The sequence below is a fragment of the Lasioglossum baleicum genome, chromosome 12 (genome assembly GCF_051020765.1).
Source record: "Lasioglossum baleicum chromosome 12, iyLasBale1, whole genome shotgun sequence".
Classification (NCBI taxonomy): domain Eukaryota; kingdom Metazoa; phylum Arthropoda; class Insecta; order Hymenoptera; family Halictidae; genus Lasioglossum; species Lasioglossum baleicum.
Genome location: NC_134940.1, coordinates 4,487,526 through 4,503,353, shown reverse-complemented (window position 1 = coordinate 4,503,353; position 15,828 = coordinate 4,487,526). Strand labels below are relative to the sequence as shown.

General features: G+C 35.9%; 1 protein-coding gene across 3 annotated transcripts in view; it reads right to left on the bottom strand.

Moving 5' to 3' along the window:
- LOC143214621 (uncharacterized) overlaps positions 1-15,828 on the bottom strand; it is a 35,204-nt gene that overhangs the window by 3,817 nt on the left and 15,559 nt on the right. For all 3 annotated transcript variants that reach the window (XM_076435888.1, XM_076435890.1, XM_076435887.1), the window contains exons 11-27: positions 13,867-14,019; positions 12,151-12,768; positions 11,615-11,773; positions 10,523-10,994; positions 9,634-9,872; positions 8,124-8,482; positions 7,448-7,725; positions 6,996-7,168; positions 6,438-6,605; positions 6,208-6,354; positions 6,052-6,130; positions 4,448-4,965; positions 3,837-3,995; positions 1,624-1,911; positions 1,336-1,519; positions 621-777; positions 276-538 (exon numbers count right to left, since the gene is read on the bottom strand). In XM_076435888.1, coding sequence (XP_076292003.1) covers positions 276-538; positions 621-777; positions 1,336-1,519; positions 1,624-1,911; positions 3,837-3,995; positions 4,448-4,965; positions 6,052-6,130; positions 6,208-6,354; positions 6,438-6,605; positions 6,996-7,168; positions 7,448-7,725; positions 8,124-8,482; positions 9,634-9,872; positions 10,523-10,994; positions 11,615-11,773; positions 12,151-12,768; positions 13,867-14,019 — 4,414 coding nt within the window. The remainder of the gene's footprint in view (positions 1-275; positions 539-620; positions 778-1,335; positions 1,520-1,623; positions 1,912-3,836; positions 3,996-4,447; positions 4,966-6,051; positions 6,131-6,207; positions 6,355-6,437; positions 6,606-6,995; positions 7,169-7,447; positions 7,726-8,123; positions 8,483-9,633; positions 9,873-10,522; positions 10,995-11,614; positions 11,774-12,150; positions 12,769-13,866; positions 14,020-15,828) is intronic.

The following is a 15,828-nucleotide window of genomic DNA, read 5'->3' as shown; positions in this document are numbered from 1 at the left end:
AGAAAATCATAATCCTTAAAAAAATTGTTGATTTCTTTACCTTGTTTTTCACACGTTCAAGGTCAATTTTGCGGGGGGTTTCTTACGTCATTTTCGACTAAATCGGGGGTGTAGAATCGCGCTATGGTGTCCACGACATATAATTTTGTGACACCCTGTACAACCAAGATCTTCGAAATTTCTGAAATCGAAGCTTCGAAGCTTCGAAATCTTCGGTCTTCGAAGGAAAGTAATTAGATTAGTCATCTAGAAATGAATTATTTTCAAACAAATACCTGCGTCAACAGTACTGTTCCGTTGGTACGTGTCGCATATACAACAGGATATCCAGCTTGGTTGGTCCAGCTGTCCATTAGTTCTTCCATAGACACCTCCAAGTCGCCAAGTGTTTTCGTTTCCTCGATAGCTTCGTCGAAAGCTTGCCAGAGATCTTTCGGTGTCGTTGTGCTGTACTTGTGCCGTTCTAAATATAGGTTGATTGCCATTGGAAAAACTCTAGGATCGAGTGAACGTTGTACCATTCGCAACACGCTGGATCCTGTAAAGCGATTATGTGTGTGTATGTTTTTCTGCTGGGTTAATTATAGTACACAACGATTTTCGTTGTTTCGTTTATTTACCTTTCCCGTACGTAATACCGTCGAAGACGCCCCATATGTCAGAGGGTGAGTTAACAGGTTTGTTCATAGGGTGCGAGGACGTGTAATCATCTGCCTGCATCGCCTTTTGCAGTTCGTCAACAACGAAGAGATCTAGGAACTTATGGTCAGGGAGAACCTGTAACAAGGAGAAATTTAGATAAATATTTCTCTGTTTCGTTTAGTGCCATATCTCAAAGGTTTGATTATTCTTGCCGCGACAGCAGAGTTGGGCAGTAATTAATTACATCTTCAATTACATGTGCAAAAGTGGACTATAATTACAATTAGAAAACGGTTAAATGGTCCAATACATAAAAATTAGTGGTTCAAAAGAACAATTACACTGAAGTAATTGTTAGACTCAATTACAATTACTGTAATCGTGTTAAGTAATTGCAATTACTCCTTTCACAATTACTGTAATTGTAATTGTGGTCCGCAATTACGATTACTGGTTCAGCCAAAGTAATTGCAATTACCAATTACAGTTACATGTAATCGTAATTTTATTTCTGCAATTTTGAAATTACAGTAATTGGTAATTAATTGTAATTGTAATTGAAATTACATTTTGGCCAACTCTGCGCGACAGTATTTAATAGAACACTTACATATATATATAGTTCCTGATTATCTAACGATTAGTTGCTATAACTTTTATCACATTTGCATTAAAGAAATTACAGGCACTCACCATGTCAGAAATGATCCACTGCATGTACTCGGCGAATCCTTCGTTAAGCCAGGTGTTTTCCCACCAGGCACAGGTCACCAAATTTCCGAACCACATGTGAGCCAATTCGTGCGCTATTATGGTCGTCACGTAATCCTTAAACTTAGCTGACGTGATTGCATCGTTATACTGAAGACCATACTCTCTGTAAAGACAATTGTACCGTTAACACAAATGACAAAAATTAGTAAACAACGTATCATTTTGTATTGCGGCTACAGAACTACAGATATTAATGACATTGCTTACCTAAACGTGGCAAGACCCCAGTTCTCCATAGCACCCATCGAGAAGTCTGGAACCGCAACCAAATCCAATTTTGGTAAAGCGTACTCGATGCCAGTTTTTTCGTGCAAATGTGCAAGCATGCTTTCTGCAGTCTTTTGCGCGTAATCACCACTTGACGCCATATTGGGCTTGCTCCACACATTTACATTTGTGTTACCGACTGATTCGAAATCGGAAACGACAAATGCAAGTGCATATGTTGACATGGGCACAGTATCATGAAATCTTTCCCACACACGACCTGCAACACTGAGCACGTCGTTCAAAATGTTAGCGATTTGTGGAGAATGCAAAGATAATTATCATAAATGAAAGACAGCTTTTACACTAAGGAGCATAACTGATTCCACACACTTTAAATCAGAACAACTTTTTTATGAATGAACCAAACGACTTCAATTTTTCTGAAAGACTAGAAGAATTAGTTTAGTAAATGATGTGTAAAAAATATGTTGAACAAATGCATTTGGACGGAATTGTGAAAAATAATAGTAAAACATTGATCTTTACAACTTTTCTAGCTGGGCCAATAACGAAAATTCAAAAGATGTGTCTGGTCAACTGGTATAAATTATATACGCTCTGAAAATTTCATTGAAATTAGTTAATTGGTTTGCGAATTATAAACGATCAAAAGTGATAATTTGTAGTGTACCATAAAGTGGCAAGTTTTACCATTTTTGATCGTTTATAATTCGTAAACTAATTAACCAATTTCGATGAAATTGTCAGAGCGTATATAATTTATACCAGTTGACAGAACAAATTTTTTAAATTTTCGTTATTGGGCCAGCTAAAAAAGTTGTAAAGATCAATTTTTAGTATCGTTTTTCACAATTCCGACCAAATGCATTTCTTCAACTTATTTATTAGACGTTATTTACTAAACTAATTCTTCTAGCCTTACAGGAGAAATTGTAGTCGTTTGGTCCATTCATAAAAAAGTTGTTCTGATTTAAAGTGTGTGGAATCCGTTATGCTCCTTACTGTACATGGAAAGATAAAGAGCCGCAGTCGGCAAAATCTGCTCGAGCAGATTATGACTTTGCGAGCAGGAGGCGGTCATTTTGGTGCCAAATCGCGCTTCGAGCAGGATTTGGTCCTTATTTGCTCTGAATCTGCCGAGCAAAACCCGTCGGCAGATACCGAACCTAACGCGGCAACAGATGGTTCGGTATTTTTTTTATTTGCTTGCAAAGTTTGATACCAAAAGTTTGGTACCCTGTCCTCGTTATAGAGGGCAGGTCGGTCGCACTAAGAGCGAACCTAATCTTGTTCCAAGAGTAATCATATCGAGCAAAATTGGAGTAAACCTTGCTGTAGGAGGGAAAACCGAATTTTATTTAAATTTCTAAATTATATCATTTTAAAGATCAAAGATTTTATATCATTTTGACGAGTATATTCGTCACGAGTAAAAAGTAGTAACAATTTGCAGTTTGAATTGCAATTTTAGTGAAAACCGAAATATATACGTAAACTTCAAGATGTTTGAAATATCCTGAAGCCAAGTCGAAATATTTAAAATGAACAAATAAAAGTTTAGAAATAATTATTATAAGAAAACCGCATATAGTATGAATTATTTTTTCGTAAATGTATCGTTGTCTTTTATTAGAAGAAGCTACCCGTCTAATCGGGAAACATTTCCCGGATTATGTACCCACATCTTCAAAAGCTAATCCTGCACGAAGGTGTGCACATTGTTATAAAAATAATATTCGGAAAGAATCGCGATATTGATGTTCATGCTGATGGTGACATTAACGTTTATTTACTAGTGTATCGTCTTATTACGACAGTAATGGTGTTTTAGAATTATTTAAATTGAAATATCTCCTGAACTACTAACTTTTCGACATACATAGGTTAGTACCTTTTTGCATCGATTGATGTATTAAAAAATAGCTCATTCCATTTAAAAAAATGAAGGTGACCTTCATATCTCTAAAAATAATTATAAAAACAACATTTTTTTTTTGGTATCGTATGAGCCCCATTGTACCATTCAACTTTGTCCTGCAGACATTTGACGTATCTTTAAAAACAACAAAGATATTTGAGGTGGCAACGTCGGGTGACTCACCCTGTATAATTATATCATTCTAAGTTCCGAAACAACTGTTCATTTTGATGCCCAGTTTGAAATCAATTGAAACGAATAATATACTCACGTTGATGGCGTCACTTCTGCTGAAGGCATATTACTGAGCGCGACATAATTATCTGGCCTTTCAATTTTTATTGAAAACCGAGCCTTGTATGCAGGCTCGTCGAAACACGGGAATGCATTCCTGGCGTGTGTGGCTTGAAATTGTGTTGTCGCCAACCAACTGTATAAAACAATAAATTAAAAATTACACATTTATATAATATTCAACTCATTTAAGTTAGCACCTTCGATGGGTGGAAATATTACTAACATTAAACGGTATTTTATTTCGTTTTAAGGAAAATTGTTAACATACATATTTAATAGTAATATCGATTAGTAATTCCTGAGGTCATTTAGAGAAACTTTTTCCTTTGCGTTAATGTCCTCCGCAGCTTCGTTAAGGAGTTATTAACGAAAACACGCGTACCAATCAGAGCGCGGCTACGGCGGACGGATTCCGGTGCAGCCGTCCTCTGATTGGCCCACGGTCTTTCGCGAGTAACTTCTTAACAAAGCCACGCAGAACATTTTCGCAAAGGAAAAAGATATTCTAAGTGACCTCAGGAATTGCCCTCTGCAAGGAAATACAACCTTTTTGGGTCACTCTGTATAAAAGTCATTTTTACTTACTGTATATTTTTATTATTATCCTTGTAATAGCTGCGGTAGAAGCCTATCATATCCTCATTTAGGTTACCGGTATATTCGATCTCAAGAATAATAGTTTTTTTATGTACCAATTTGTTCATAAACACCGTCAGCGTTTCAGTTGTACTGTTCAACAAGTGATCACCCAGACTTAGGTCTTCTTTCGTGTCTTTATCGTAAACCTTTACTGCTACTATGTTAAGCTCATTACTGTTAAGAACAATTATCGACGTTTCTTGCAGAGACTGCATCGTTATTCGCACTTTTCCTGCGAACGTGAAGTTTCCTTCTTCGAATTCGATCTTCGAAATAGAGATATTATACAGCGATGGAGAGAATAATTTTGGTAAGCGATAGTTTGTCTCTGGATAATTCCTTTCCATCCATTTGTGCAACTGTGGAATATACTTCGCAGCCCAAACTCGTTCTTTGTCAGCAACAGTTCTGGTGCTATTAAATGAGTCGTCCTTTCCGTTCAACCATTTCATGAGATTGTCGTACTGTAAGCAAAAATTTATTTTGAAAATAACTTTGTCATATTTAATACAATTAGAGTTAACGCTTTGCACTCCGAATTATTTTCCAATTTTATTGCCAACAATTCCCTACTATTTTAAGTGTTTCATTTGAAAATTACTTCAAAGGACAGTTCATCTATAAAAATCAAATGCTGTTCTCGTTGGTAAGCGCATCACTTGAGAACGGCTGGACCGATTTGGCTAATTCTTTTTTTAAAATGTTCGTATTAGTCCGAACTAGGTTATAGGATAAGAAACATTGGGAAAGTATCACGGAAAAATGGAAAATTCGGGAAAAACTAAAAGTGCTTTTAGAATCATATTTCAATACCACAAAAAAACGAACGTGGTAGCTTTTAATCAATATTTCAATAGAACGACGCAGCTTTTAATCAATATTTCAATAGAAATTTACATTATCGACGTCTGTTAAAATATAGTACATAAATTTTGTACAAAAACAAAATAGTAAAGACACTAGAAAAATTTAAAAGTACTGTGTTACGTTATTTTCGACTGTATTAAGCATATTAACAAAGAAAATAAATTTCTATATCATTTTGTGATATAGAATAGATAGACAACTTTTATTTTGCATAACGATCCGCTGTCTACTGATGACGTTTATCATTAATGCAATCAAGTGTCCAATACTTAATGATACAATATGAAGATAATATAAATACGTATAATAATAGACGCATTTATAAATTTACTTGCGGTATAATGTTTCTGTAAAATTGTATCAAATAATTGCATTACTTCATTTAATTTTGACGAGACTGCTTATTTATATCTGACACTCTTTTTTATCAGTGAACGAGCATGTTTAGGGTGTGAAATTACCCCCGAAAGTGGGGATTCGAAAACCGCGTTTTAAACTGAATAACTAGAAAACTATCAGGCATGAGAAAAAATGATGCAAACACAAAATTATTTGGATTTTTATGAGGAATAATGTGGGGAATTCAATGATAGGAATAATATGGGGATTTTTATGAGAAGTAATATGGAAAATTCATTCAAAATCATAGGTGGCGCCATAATATTCAAACGGATGTTACCTACCTTTGTATAGAGATCTTCATTGGTCACTCTTCTCCCCACAGAGTTAACAATACTTTTGATTTCCGAAGTGCCGTTGTAACTGTTCGCATTGGAAAAAAAATACGTGTAAATATTATACATTGATTTATCGGACTTGTAACAGAACATTTTACTTACTATCCAACCATATCATCATAGTTGTTCCTCACGAAATCCATTACAGTAACAACACCGTCCAGACTAGCTTCAATGACGTTAGAAAATACACCAGTACTGTCCTCTTTTCGTATTATAAAATCTTGACTGATAGCCGTCTTGAGTAATCTTTAATTCGAAACGGATAAGCATTTAATAGTTATTCTTTTATACCAAATACGAATGAAATCGTTAACAATTCATTGACTTACTTGTTGAGCAATTCTTTACTCGTTGCACAAGCCAGGGACTGAAGGATTAATGCTTTCTCTGAAGCTACTGTCGCTTTCAGATATTGGTCGTTCAATATTTCCCAGTATTCGTTGTCATTCTTCCTAGCTATTACGCAGTAAGCGACGCTGCGATAATTTGGTTCAATTCTGTAATCAAGATTCATTGCAATTTACAATTTATATCCTGCCTTTGAGGTTCGTGTCTTTCACTTATTTGAAGGTGCTATGATAAATGTACTACAGGGCCGTCGAGATAAACACGGAATATTTTCAGGCAGTCTCATAAATAAATTGTAGGCAAATAGTATAAACGAAGCAATTGTTGATAAGGTAACTAATATAAACCACCAATTACTTTTTTAATTAGACATGATACCGTAAAGAAAAGATTCGAACGGGAAATTCGGGCAAGAAAATATTACTAGGGTAAGGTAGAGTGAGAGACAAGTCTTAATCTGGCGATCTGGCTTAATCTGCCTTCGTAATCATGCGAAGCGTGTCAGGAGTTATTAATTATATGTCCCTGTAAATACGAACTTTGTTCCAAGCAGGAATAACTGCGTGGCAAGATCTTCGCAATCTCCGATTCCCATGTCGCAAGCCCATTTGCGAAGCTGTATTCTTAAGAGTTTTCTTTCGTGTGTATCTGATGCATGTTCATAGAAACCTAACCGATCATATACTGGACCGATGATCCCGGTTACGTATCTCTGTAACAAATCATTGTATTCGTGATAGCGAAACATTCGTTTCATTCATTTGTATAGACAACTAGAAAACAAAAAAAAAAAAAAACCATAAACACAATACAGAAAAGTCCGAATCTAAGTGAATTCTCGGTTCTGTGTTGTGACATGTGTAGATCGGCATCGAACACTATTTTTTTGTGGCCGCGTCGACCGGGCCGAACGTAGAAAAGTTCAGTCATTAGTGTAAACCGATTGTACAAATAAATATACAGGAAATTCTTTATAAAATTCATATCGTACCTTGAAAGCACCGTGCGCAGTCCTGCCCTCGAAGTGTCTACGCAGGAAGGATAATCCGGTGAAAAATGCTTTCAATGGAACGTAGTGAGTTTCGTTCACCAAATACTGCGTCGCGGTCAGTACAGTGTCATAATCGACTAGGCCTATTTTACCAAAGTTGATTAAATCATCGATGATTCCAGCTCGGTTGATTTCATGAATTTGTTTATAGTTTTCCGATTTCAAATGATCGATTAATAGCTGCCAGTGATCCTTGTCATAATTTGTGCGATAGAATCCTGGAATAAAGTATTGGTTAGAATTTTGCTGTATCGCGCAGATTTTGCTTCAGACTTAAGACTGAAGTGAAAGAGGTCCGAGAAAATTAGCATGTCGCAGGTGTTTTGCACTTTTTGAACGTTGTTACAACATGTCTAACTGTGTTTAATGCTATAATTAATACAATAAAGTATATATCACTATGCAGACAAAAAGGAATTAATCTTACAGATTGTAAAAATAGTAAATGGGCGAATTCTTAGGAACACATGAAAGTTAAAGTAAAATTCACGTTTTCGGGAATCCCGATAAATTCGAGAATCTCGAAATTTTCGTGTTTCCGACCCGAACCGATATTTCGGGTTCTCGTACGCAGTGACTTTCACTGAAGATGTTATAATGGAAATTTCTTGCTTACCCAATTGTCGCAGATTAACTATTACTAAATCCGTTGAGCTACGTGCAATATCGACATTTTCACTAATTTTGGACAGCCAATGATGATGATTTGGTGTTACATTTGTGAAATTTGTTTTTCCAACAATGCCCCACGTGATAGGAATATGCCACGTTTTGTTACTATTTTTTCCATCAGTTAGAAATTGTTTTTGGCTCAAGGTCAAGGTTTTGCCAAGAACGCTAACGTGCACTACAGGGAATCCAGCTTGTAGAGTCCACGAATTCATGATATCGTGTATCAAATTCTTCACTTTTCCATTGGTGATTTGATCTTTGAAGGCATCGAACAAATCTTCTGGCGTAGCTGAGTCGTATTGTCTACGAAATCAAATAATAATTGAAGAAGCTTGCGCTATCATTATATTGTAGTCTAAGCATGCGAGATTCGTTTATTACAAGATAAAATAAGTCATTACTTTATTTTAGTGGAAAAATATTACCACGTTCAACGTAATCAATATTGCACGATCAATATACAGTAAAGTCGCGATTCTTGTCAACCAGCCTGTGTTCTGCACGGACAACTATCGCATACCGACATTATTTCTTTATGACGGCGTCTACCGCGCCGAACGGCCTAGAGTTCAATCGAAAGCGGAACGTAGAGAAGGACAGCATCTACAGTAAGGAGCATAACTGATTCAACACACTTATAAATCAGAATAACTTTTCTATGAATGGACAAAACGACTTCAATTACTCTGTAAGGCTAGAAGAATTAGTTCAGTAAATGACGTCTAAAAAATATTTTGAAGAAATGCATTTGGTCGGAATTGCGGAAAAAAATAGTAAAAATTGATTTTTACTACTTTTTTAGCTGGGTCGAAAATTTAAAAAATCTGTTTTGTCAACTCGTATAAATTATATGCGCTCTGAAAATTTTATTGAAATTGGTTCATTGGTTTACGAATTATAAACGATCAAAAGTGGTAATTTGTAGTGTACCATAAAGTGGCAAGTTTTACCATTTTTGATCGTTTATAATTCGTAAACCAATTAACCAATTTCAATGAAATTTTCAGAGCGTATATCATTTATACGAGTTGACAAAACACATCTTTGAAATTTTCGACCCGGCTAAACAAGTAGTAAAAATCAATTTTTACTATCGTTTTTCACAATTCCATCCAAATGCATTTTTTCAACATATATTTTACACATCATTTACTAAACTAATTCTTCTAGCCTTACAGAGAATTTGAAGTCGTTTGGTCCATTCATAAAATAGTTATTCTGATTGAAAGTGTATTGAATCAGTTATGCTCCTAATTAGTGTAAGTACGGATCAAAGAGAACACGCGGGCTTTTGAACTGTGCCGGCGACGGCGACTGTCCGCGTCTCTTTCTTTCCAATACGCTGTCCTTCCTTGGCCGGCAGTGGAGTGGGTAGACACCTGACAACTATCGCATACCCGGTCGTTGACAACTATCGCGACTTTACTGTACTTTCAAATTAATTTGCAACCTACCGTTTCTTGAGGTAGTTTTCGAGAGATTTGTAGAATACACTATCACCTATTGCCGCTTTGATCATTCTGAGCACGCTGCCTCCTTTATTGTAAGATATATTGTCAAACATTCCACTAATTTCTGTTGGGCTCTCTACATCATGTGTCATGGGGTGGCTGGTTGAAGAACTGTCTACACTAAAAGCTGTGTGCACTTGGTCCACTACGAATTGAGATTCTAAAGACCAATCTGGCATTGCCTATTACAAAGATGTTTTCTTCAGTTATAATAACATTGGTTACATTTATATCAATGAATACTAAATTACTAATGAATCATTTACTATAATCTTCTAACCCTACTAGATAATGTATTGATAAAATTATTTAAAAATTACTGTTGGTCGAAATTGAGAAGAATGTTTCAATTTCATTTTATCCTCATACTTTTTAAAATTCGAAAACCGATCTGACCAGATTTTTGGAAATACTGCAATTTGAAAACTGATTTTTTCAAAAGCAATTACATTAGGTTGTCCCGAAAGTTTCTTTCGGAATGTGTTCCTTTAATATTGCTAAATGAATGAAAACAATGCAATAGTCTTTATGTTAATTTTTTTGGATTTCCTAAACATAAATTTGCATTATGTGCATGAATCGAAAACCAATTTTTGCAACAATCTAATATTTATTTAGCAATAATAAAGGAACAGCAGCTTTTTAAGCAAAATGTATTTTCTGTGTATCAATTGCAAGGAACAGAAACTATTTATTTCTTTCTTTATTGTGTGTCGTTGTATTCTTTTAATCATCCTACTGTTCCAAGTTGGAATTAATAATTTTTCTTTTCAATTAATTCACAAAATCTGCAATCCAATTCGTAATCTAAATGAATGCGTTTAATACTCACAGTCTCTGTGCCGAAGTATTGGAAGAATCTGGCGAAACCCTCGTTCAACCAGGTGTACTTCCACCAGAGAGGGCTCACCATATTTCCGAACCATTGATGAGCAATTTCATGCGATATAACATTAGTTATGGATTGTTTCGTCGGGAGCGTAGATTCGCTATCCAAATATAACAAATTCCTTTCTTTGTAAGTCAGTAGACCCCAATTCTCCATTGCTCCCGACACAAAGTCTGGCAGCGCTACCATGTCGAGCTTATCAAATTGATATGGAATGTTTAGTGTGTTTTCGTAGAACTGCACAATCGGCTGCATGACGGACAAGGCGTAGTACGTTTGCTCGATTGCATTTGACCTGGCCCAGACTGTGTATCTTTCATAACTGGTTACACCTTCGAAATCGGAGACGATCAGGACCACAAGGTAGGTGGACATTTTTGGGGTTTCTTTGAAGCTTACTGTTTTACGTCCGTCACTATAACACAACAGAGAAAATAGATGATGTTTGATAATGTATTAAGTACTTGTTGCATTTATGCGATAGTTCTGTTAACCAGCTTTAAGATTTAGTATATTTAAAGTGTAGAATTTTTTGTGCCGCAAAATAATAGTAATGACTGCGGATCTTTATGCAAAATAAAAATTCTCTGCAAAATTCTCGCAAGAGATAGAAACCAACTTGAATGTTATTTCTTCCCTTAATGATTTTAATAGAGGAGAAATCATCTAGTGACATCTTCAATTTGTCAAATTTTCCAACAATTTCGAATTTCATCTACTCAATTTTGCTATAAATGCATAAAAGTCCCTTTGGAATGAGTGAAGCGCTAAACACCAATCAGAACACCGCTATATCGGACGGATTCCGGTTCGGCGATGGTTTCCACTGAGCGTAGCGTTGGCATTGGCCGAGCCAGACTCCACCCACTGTAGTCGCGCTCTGCTTAGTCCGTGGTTTTCGTTACTAACTTCTTAACAAAGTCGCGGAGAACATTTTCGCAAAGGGAAGAGAAGTACAATATTTTTGGGACACTCGATAGATTAATAAAATTAACCTATTTGACGTTAGATATTTCAATAAAGCAGGTTACGTACGGATGTTTGATTACATTGTCCATCTGTGTATTACTAATTGCATCGTATTCTTTCTGTACAGTGACCTTCATCGTGAACTTTGCTTTCAGAGCTGGCTCGTCAAAGCAGGGAAACATTTTTCTAGCACCTACTGGCTCCATTTGCGTAGCGGCTATCCATCTGCGAAATAAAAGAATGTCGTTTAATCCAAAGTTATGCTCTCTCTTATTTTAGATTTTTTACATTTATTCGCGAATCGCGTTTACGTATTTATTAAAAATATTTGTAACTTCAAACGTTGATTACTTTTCTGTTTTAAGGGTTTATCAAATTAAAAATTCTGTAATAATATTAATGAATCTTTAGAACGAGACTACTAGGATAATTGATTAGTTTGTTATTCATGTTCAATTTGACAGCAAGTGAATTCTATTCTGCTTTCGTCGAGTATACTCGTCGTCGCTTAACAAATAATTAAGCGTTCAGATACACCGTTCGAGAATGAAACAAACGACTAAACAGACGAGCGAATGTAGTATACATTTTTTTAATGTTACCTTCTTTCACCGGAGTCTGTCAAGTACCAGCTCCGATAGAAACCCCGCCCCTTGTCGTTTATTGTGCCATCGAACGAGATATAAATATTTACAGACTGTCCAACTGTCAATTCCTGGTTAAGTACTATTTCCAAGAAATCGTATTCCTTAATCGTGTTGTTGCTCTTAATCTCGAGCACTGTGTTCCCAACGGAGACTGTCACATTGTTATGTTTATCCACCGCAGAATGCAGGACGATTTTGTTCGTCTTTTCTTTCACTTCTGCTACGATATATACCTCTCCAGTGAATGTGAATGAATTGATAGCTGGTGTGACATGGACTGAGTATGTTGATGGTGCAAAGCTGTTTGGCAAACGGTAACCCGTCGTCTTTTTATCGTCGGTGATAGTTTTCTTGTTATACGATATCCAGGACATTATATCATCCTTGTTTTTGTTGAACCACAGTAAGTCGTATTTTGCAATTTCAAGGGAGTTATTTAGAGAGCTTGCAATGTCTTTGAATTCCGTTTGGTGAGTGTTGATTAGATTTTCAAATTTATCAACCGCCTCCGGCGTCGCGAAGCCTTGTGACGCTGTTGACAAGATGGTAGCGATGTTCCCTGTTCCGTTATTACTGCGACACAAATATGGGGATATTCTAAATACATGTAATAAATAATATTTACTTTCTTAACACATTACCGACCGGTTATTGCATAATTTTGAAAAGTCTATGGTACATGGCTAAACACTTTTAATGGAATCTTTAATAGCAACGGCAATTTTCATTGTGAACTAACAAGTCACCCTCGATAACGACATCTCATAGTTTTATTTAAGATCGCAATGTAAAAGAAAATTTCTATGCTTCCTTTTGGTGCAGCACAATTATTGAAAATCCTATTAATCGGCTTCCGGTAGGTAAAGTGTTAAGGGAGTAGACTCGTTTCCAGGATTGAAAGGGTGAGGGATGCGCCTTCTGATTTCTTGATAATGCAAAGACGGGGTTTTTCAGTAGTCAAAAGCGCTAGATAAAGGATCAATCTAGACCGCTGTCTCCCTCAAAAGTCCTATTTTTACGTTTACGAGGCGTAATTTGTGTATGTAGCTGTCGCAGCTTCATGAAAATAGCTACTTGCGCAGCTTTATGCTTCCGAATAATGCAAATTACGCTGTCGAATATTGGAAATAGGACTTTTAAGGGCGATTGCGGCATAGATTGATCTTTTATCCAGCGTTTTTGACTACTGAAATACCCCCTCTTTGTATTATCGAGACATGAGAAGGCGCATGTCGCGCTCTTGCATTCCTAGAAGCGAGTCTACCCCCTTAATAGACAATCCCAATTGTGCTGTACCAAATGGAAGCTTAAAAATCTTTTTCTGCACAATAATCACAAAGAAAATTCTTAGATTGTGTTATTGAGGGTCAGTTATTTCGATTAAAATTTCTGTTGCTGTTGAAGCATCTGTTAAAGAATCCTCAGCCGTGGGTCATAGACTTTCAAAAATTATGGAATAATCAACGGTCTCTAATGTGTTGGTACAAGGTGGTCCGCTAACTTTGACCACCTTGCATGTCTCCATCAAGTAACACCAAGAACCAATGAACTCGCAATAACAATAACGTCTCGCAGTTAAAGTTGAAAATAATTGAATCGTAAATATGAAATTTTTAAGACATAGATGTCATTCGAGAAACTATCTCACAATTTTGCAATTTCAATACGTACTATTCGCTCATATTTTTGTGGTATTTCTGGACAAAGTCCAAAATAGATACGGCGCCATCGTAACCGGAACTGGAAACTGCAGCGAACACGGAAGCGCTGTCCTGTCGGCGGATTCTGCTCTTTTCTAAACTCTGAAGTGCATTTAACATCAACCTGGAAATATGAAAAACATTGAATGACTCGTGCACGATAGTTACGTCGAAAATGTGTGCGTGTTCACGAAAATGTAATTTCGTTAAGAATTTTCGAAAAATTTAAATCATAACAACACTAAAGTATGTATAGGTTTTTCAGCCCATTTTCGATTGCTGTTTTGCTTTCTAAATGGGAATATAGCTGACACGAATTAGAAAGAGACACGAACTTGAAATTTAGACCAATGCCTAGGTTGAACCTTATTTTCTTTTCGGGATCTCGCACACCCCTATTAATTACTAGTAAAAGTATTTTCCTTGGTAAGGATACATAGTTAAATTCAAATCATAACTTTTAATTAATTAATATCATTATTAACTCGTGAAATATTTTTCTATTTTTGTATTCGGGGCGAGTCTCGCAAGTTACTTGTACGAAAAAATGTTTCGAACAAAAATTGCATGGTATCCTGGGGGACACACAGTGCTCTAATTTGTTTTTTATTACAGTGGAACCTCGATATACGTCTGCTTCGGAGTGCTACGTCTATACGTCCTGTTTGGATGCGACAAATTTAGCTCGGTATACAACACAAATTTTTTCTGTGAATTTTGCGTAATTTTTAAACGATTATCTCGGAGGAAAAATTAAATTAATAATCAATTATATTCGGAGTTGATGTATTATTAAATTGACTGATCATACAAGAAAGGATCAGTAATGGAATTACTGACGAGAATAAAGAAAATGATCAGCCGCTCGAGTGTTCCTTTTTGTATTTTAGCATTAAGCAGAGTTTATGTTTAAACATCTGCAATAGAATCTCATTTTTCTCATTTTTCATTTATGTGTTTAAACGGTGTTTAAATTATGTTACAACCCCATTAAAGTAGGTACAATATCAATAGGAGTTTCTTTTTTACATGATTAATAATTTTTACATTACTTCTAAATGGGAAAGGTTGGTGTTGTATACATCCTATTCGGTACAAGTCCAAACGTCAGGAACGGATTAAGGTGGTATACCGAGGTTCCACTCTGTTTTTTTTATCGAGATATGTGGGTCATCTTCAGTTTTCGGAACGTCTACTATTTTCCTTAAAATTTGATTTAAAGTTTCATTTCAAGCGGCGTTCAAAGTGCTGTCCATTGCAGTCAATGCACTTGCGCAATCGAATTATCAGTAAGCGAAGAACTTCTTTTAGTGTTTCTGTAGTTATTGCAGCACGTGCACTAATAATACGTCCTCGTATATCTGCGACCGACTTTGGTGGCTCGCGATAAACTTAATTTTTTAATGCTCTTCAAGAGAAATAATCGAACGGCGTCCGATCCAACGATTAGGAAACACTCTACTTAAGCCGCGGTTGCTGATTACCATATCGTATTTTTACAATCGTCATATCATCGTCGTAAAACTGTAGCACGTTACTTTCGATACGACTGTAATGTTTACTAACAAGATACTAAATAGAAATAACATGTGTCTACATACATGGCCTCCCGTCGCAAACAAAGTCGCGTTACGAATCATTTTGATTAAGCGTATGTCCTACTAGAAGATTATTAATTTGATAATATCTCAATTCTATTCATTTTAAGTCCCACTTTGTAAATACTTTTTTACGCAGAATTTCACAATTTATCCGAATTTGAGAAAAAATAGTAGATATTTCGCTTAAAAAACTGAAGGTGACCCTCATATACATATATCTCAATAAAAAACAGATTGGAATATTGTATGTCCTCTTTGTCCATTTTTTCGTACAACAAATAAGTTACGGGTTATTTGAGACTCACTCTGTATATTAATGAAACTGTTAATAT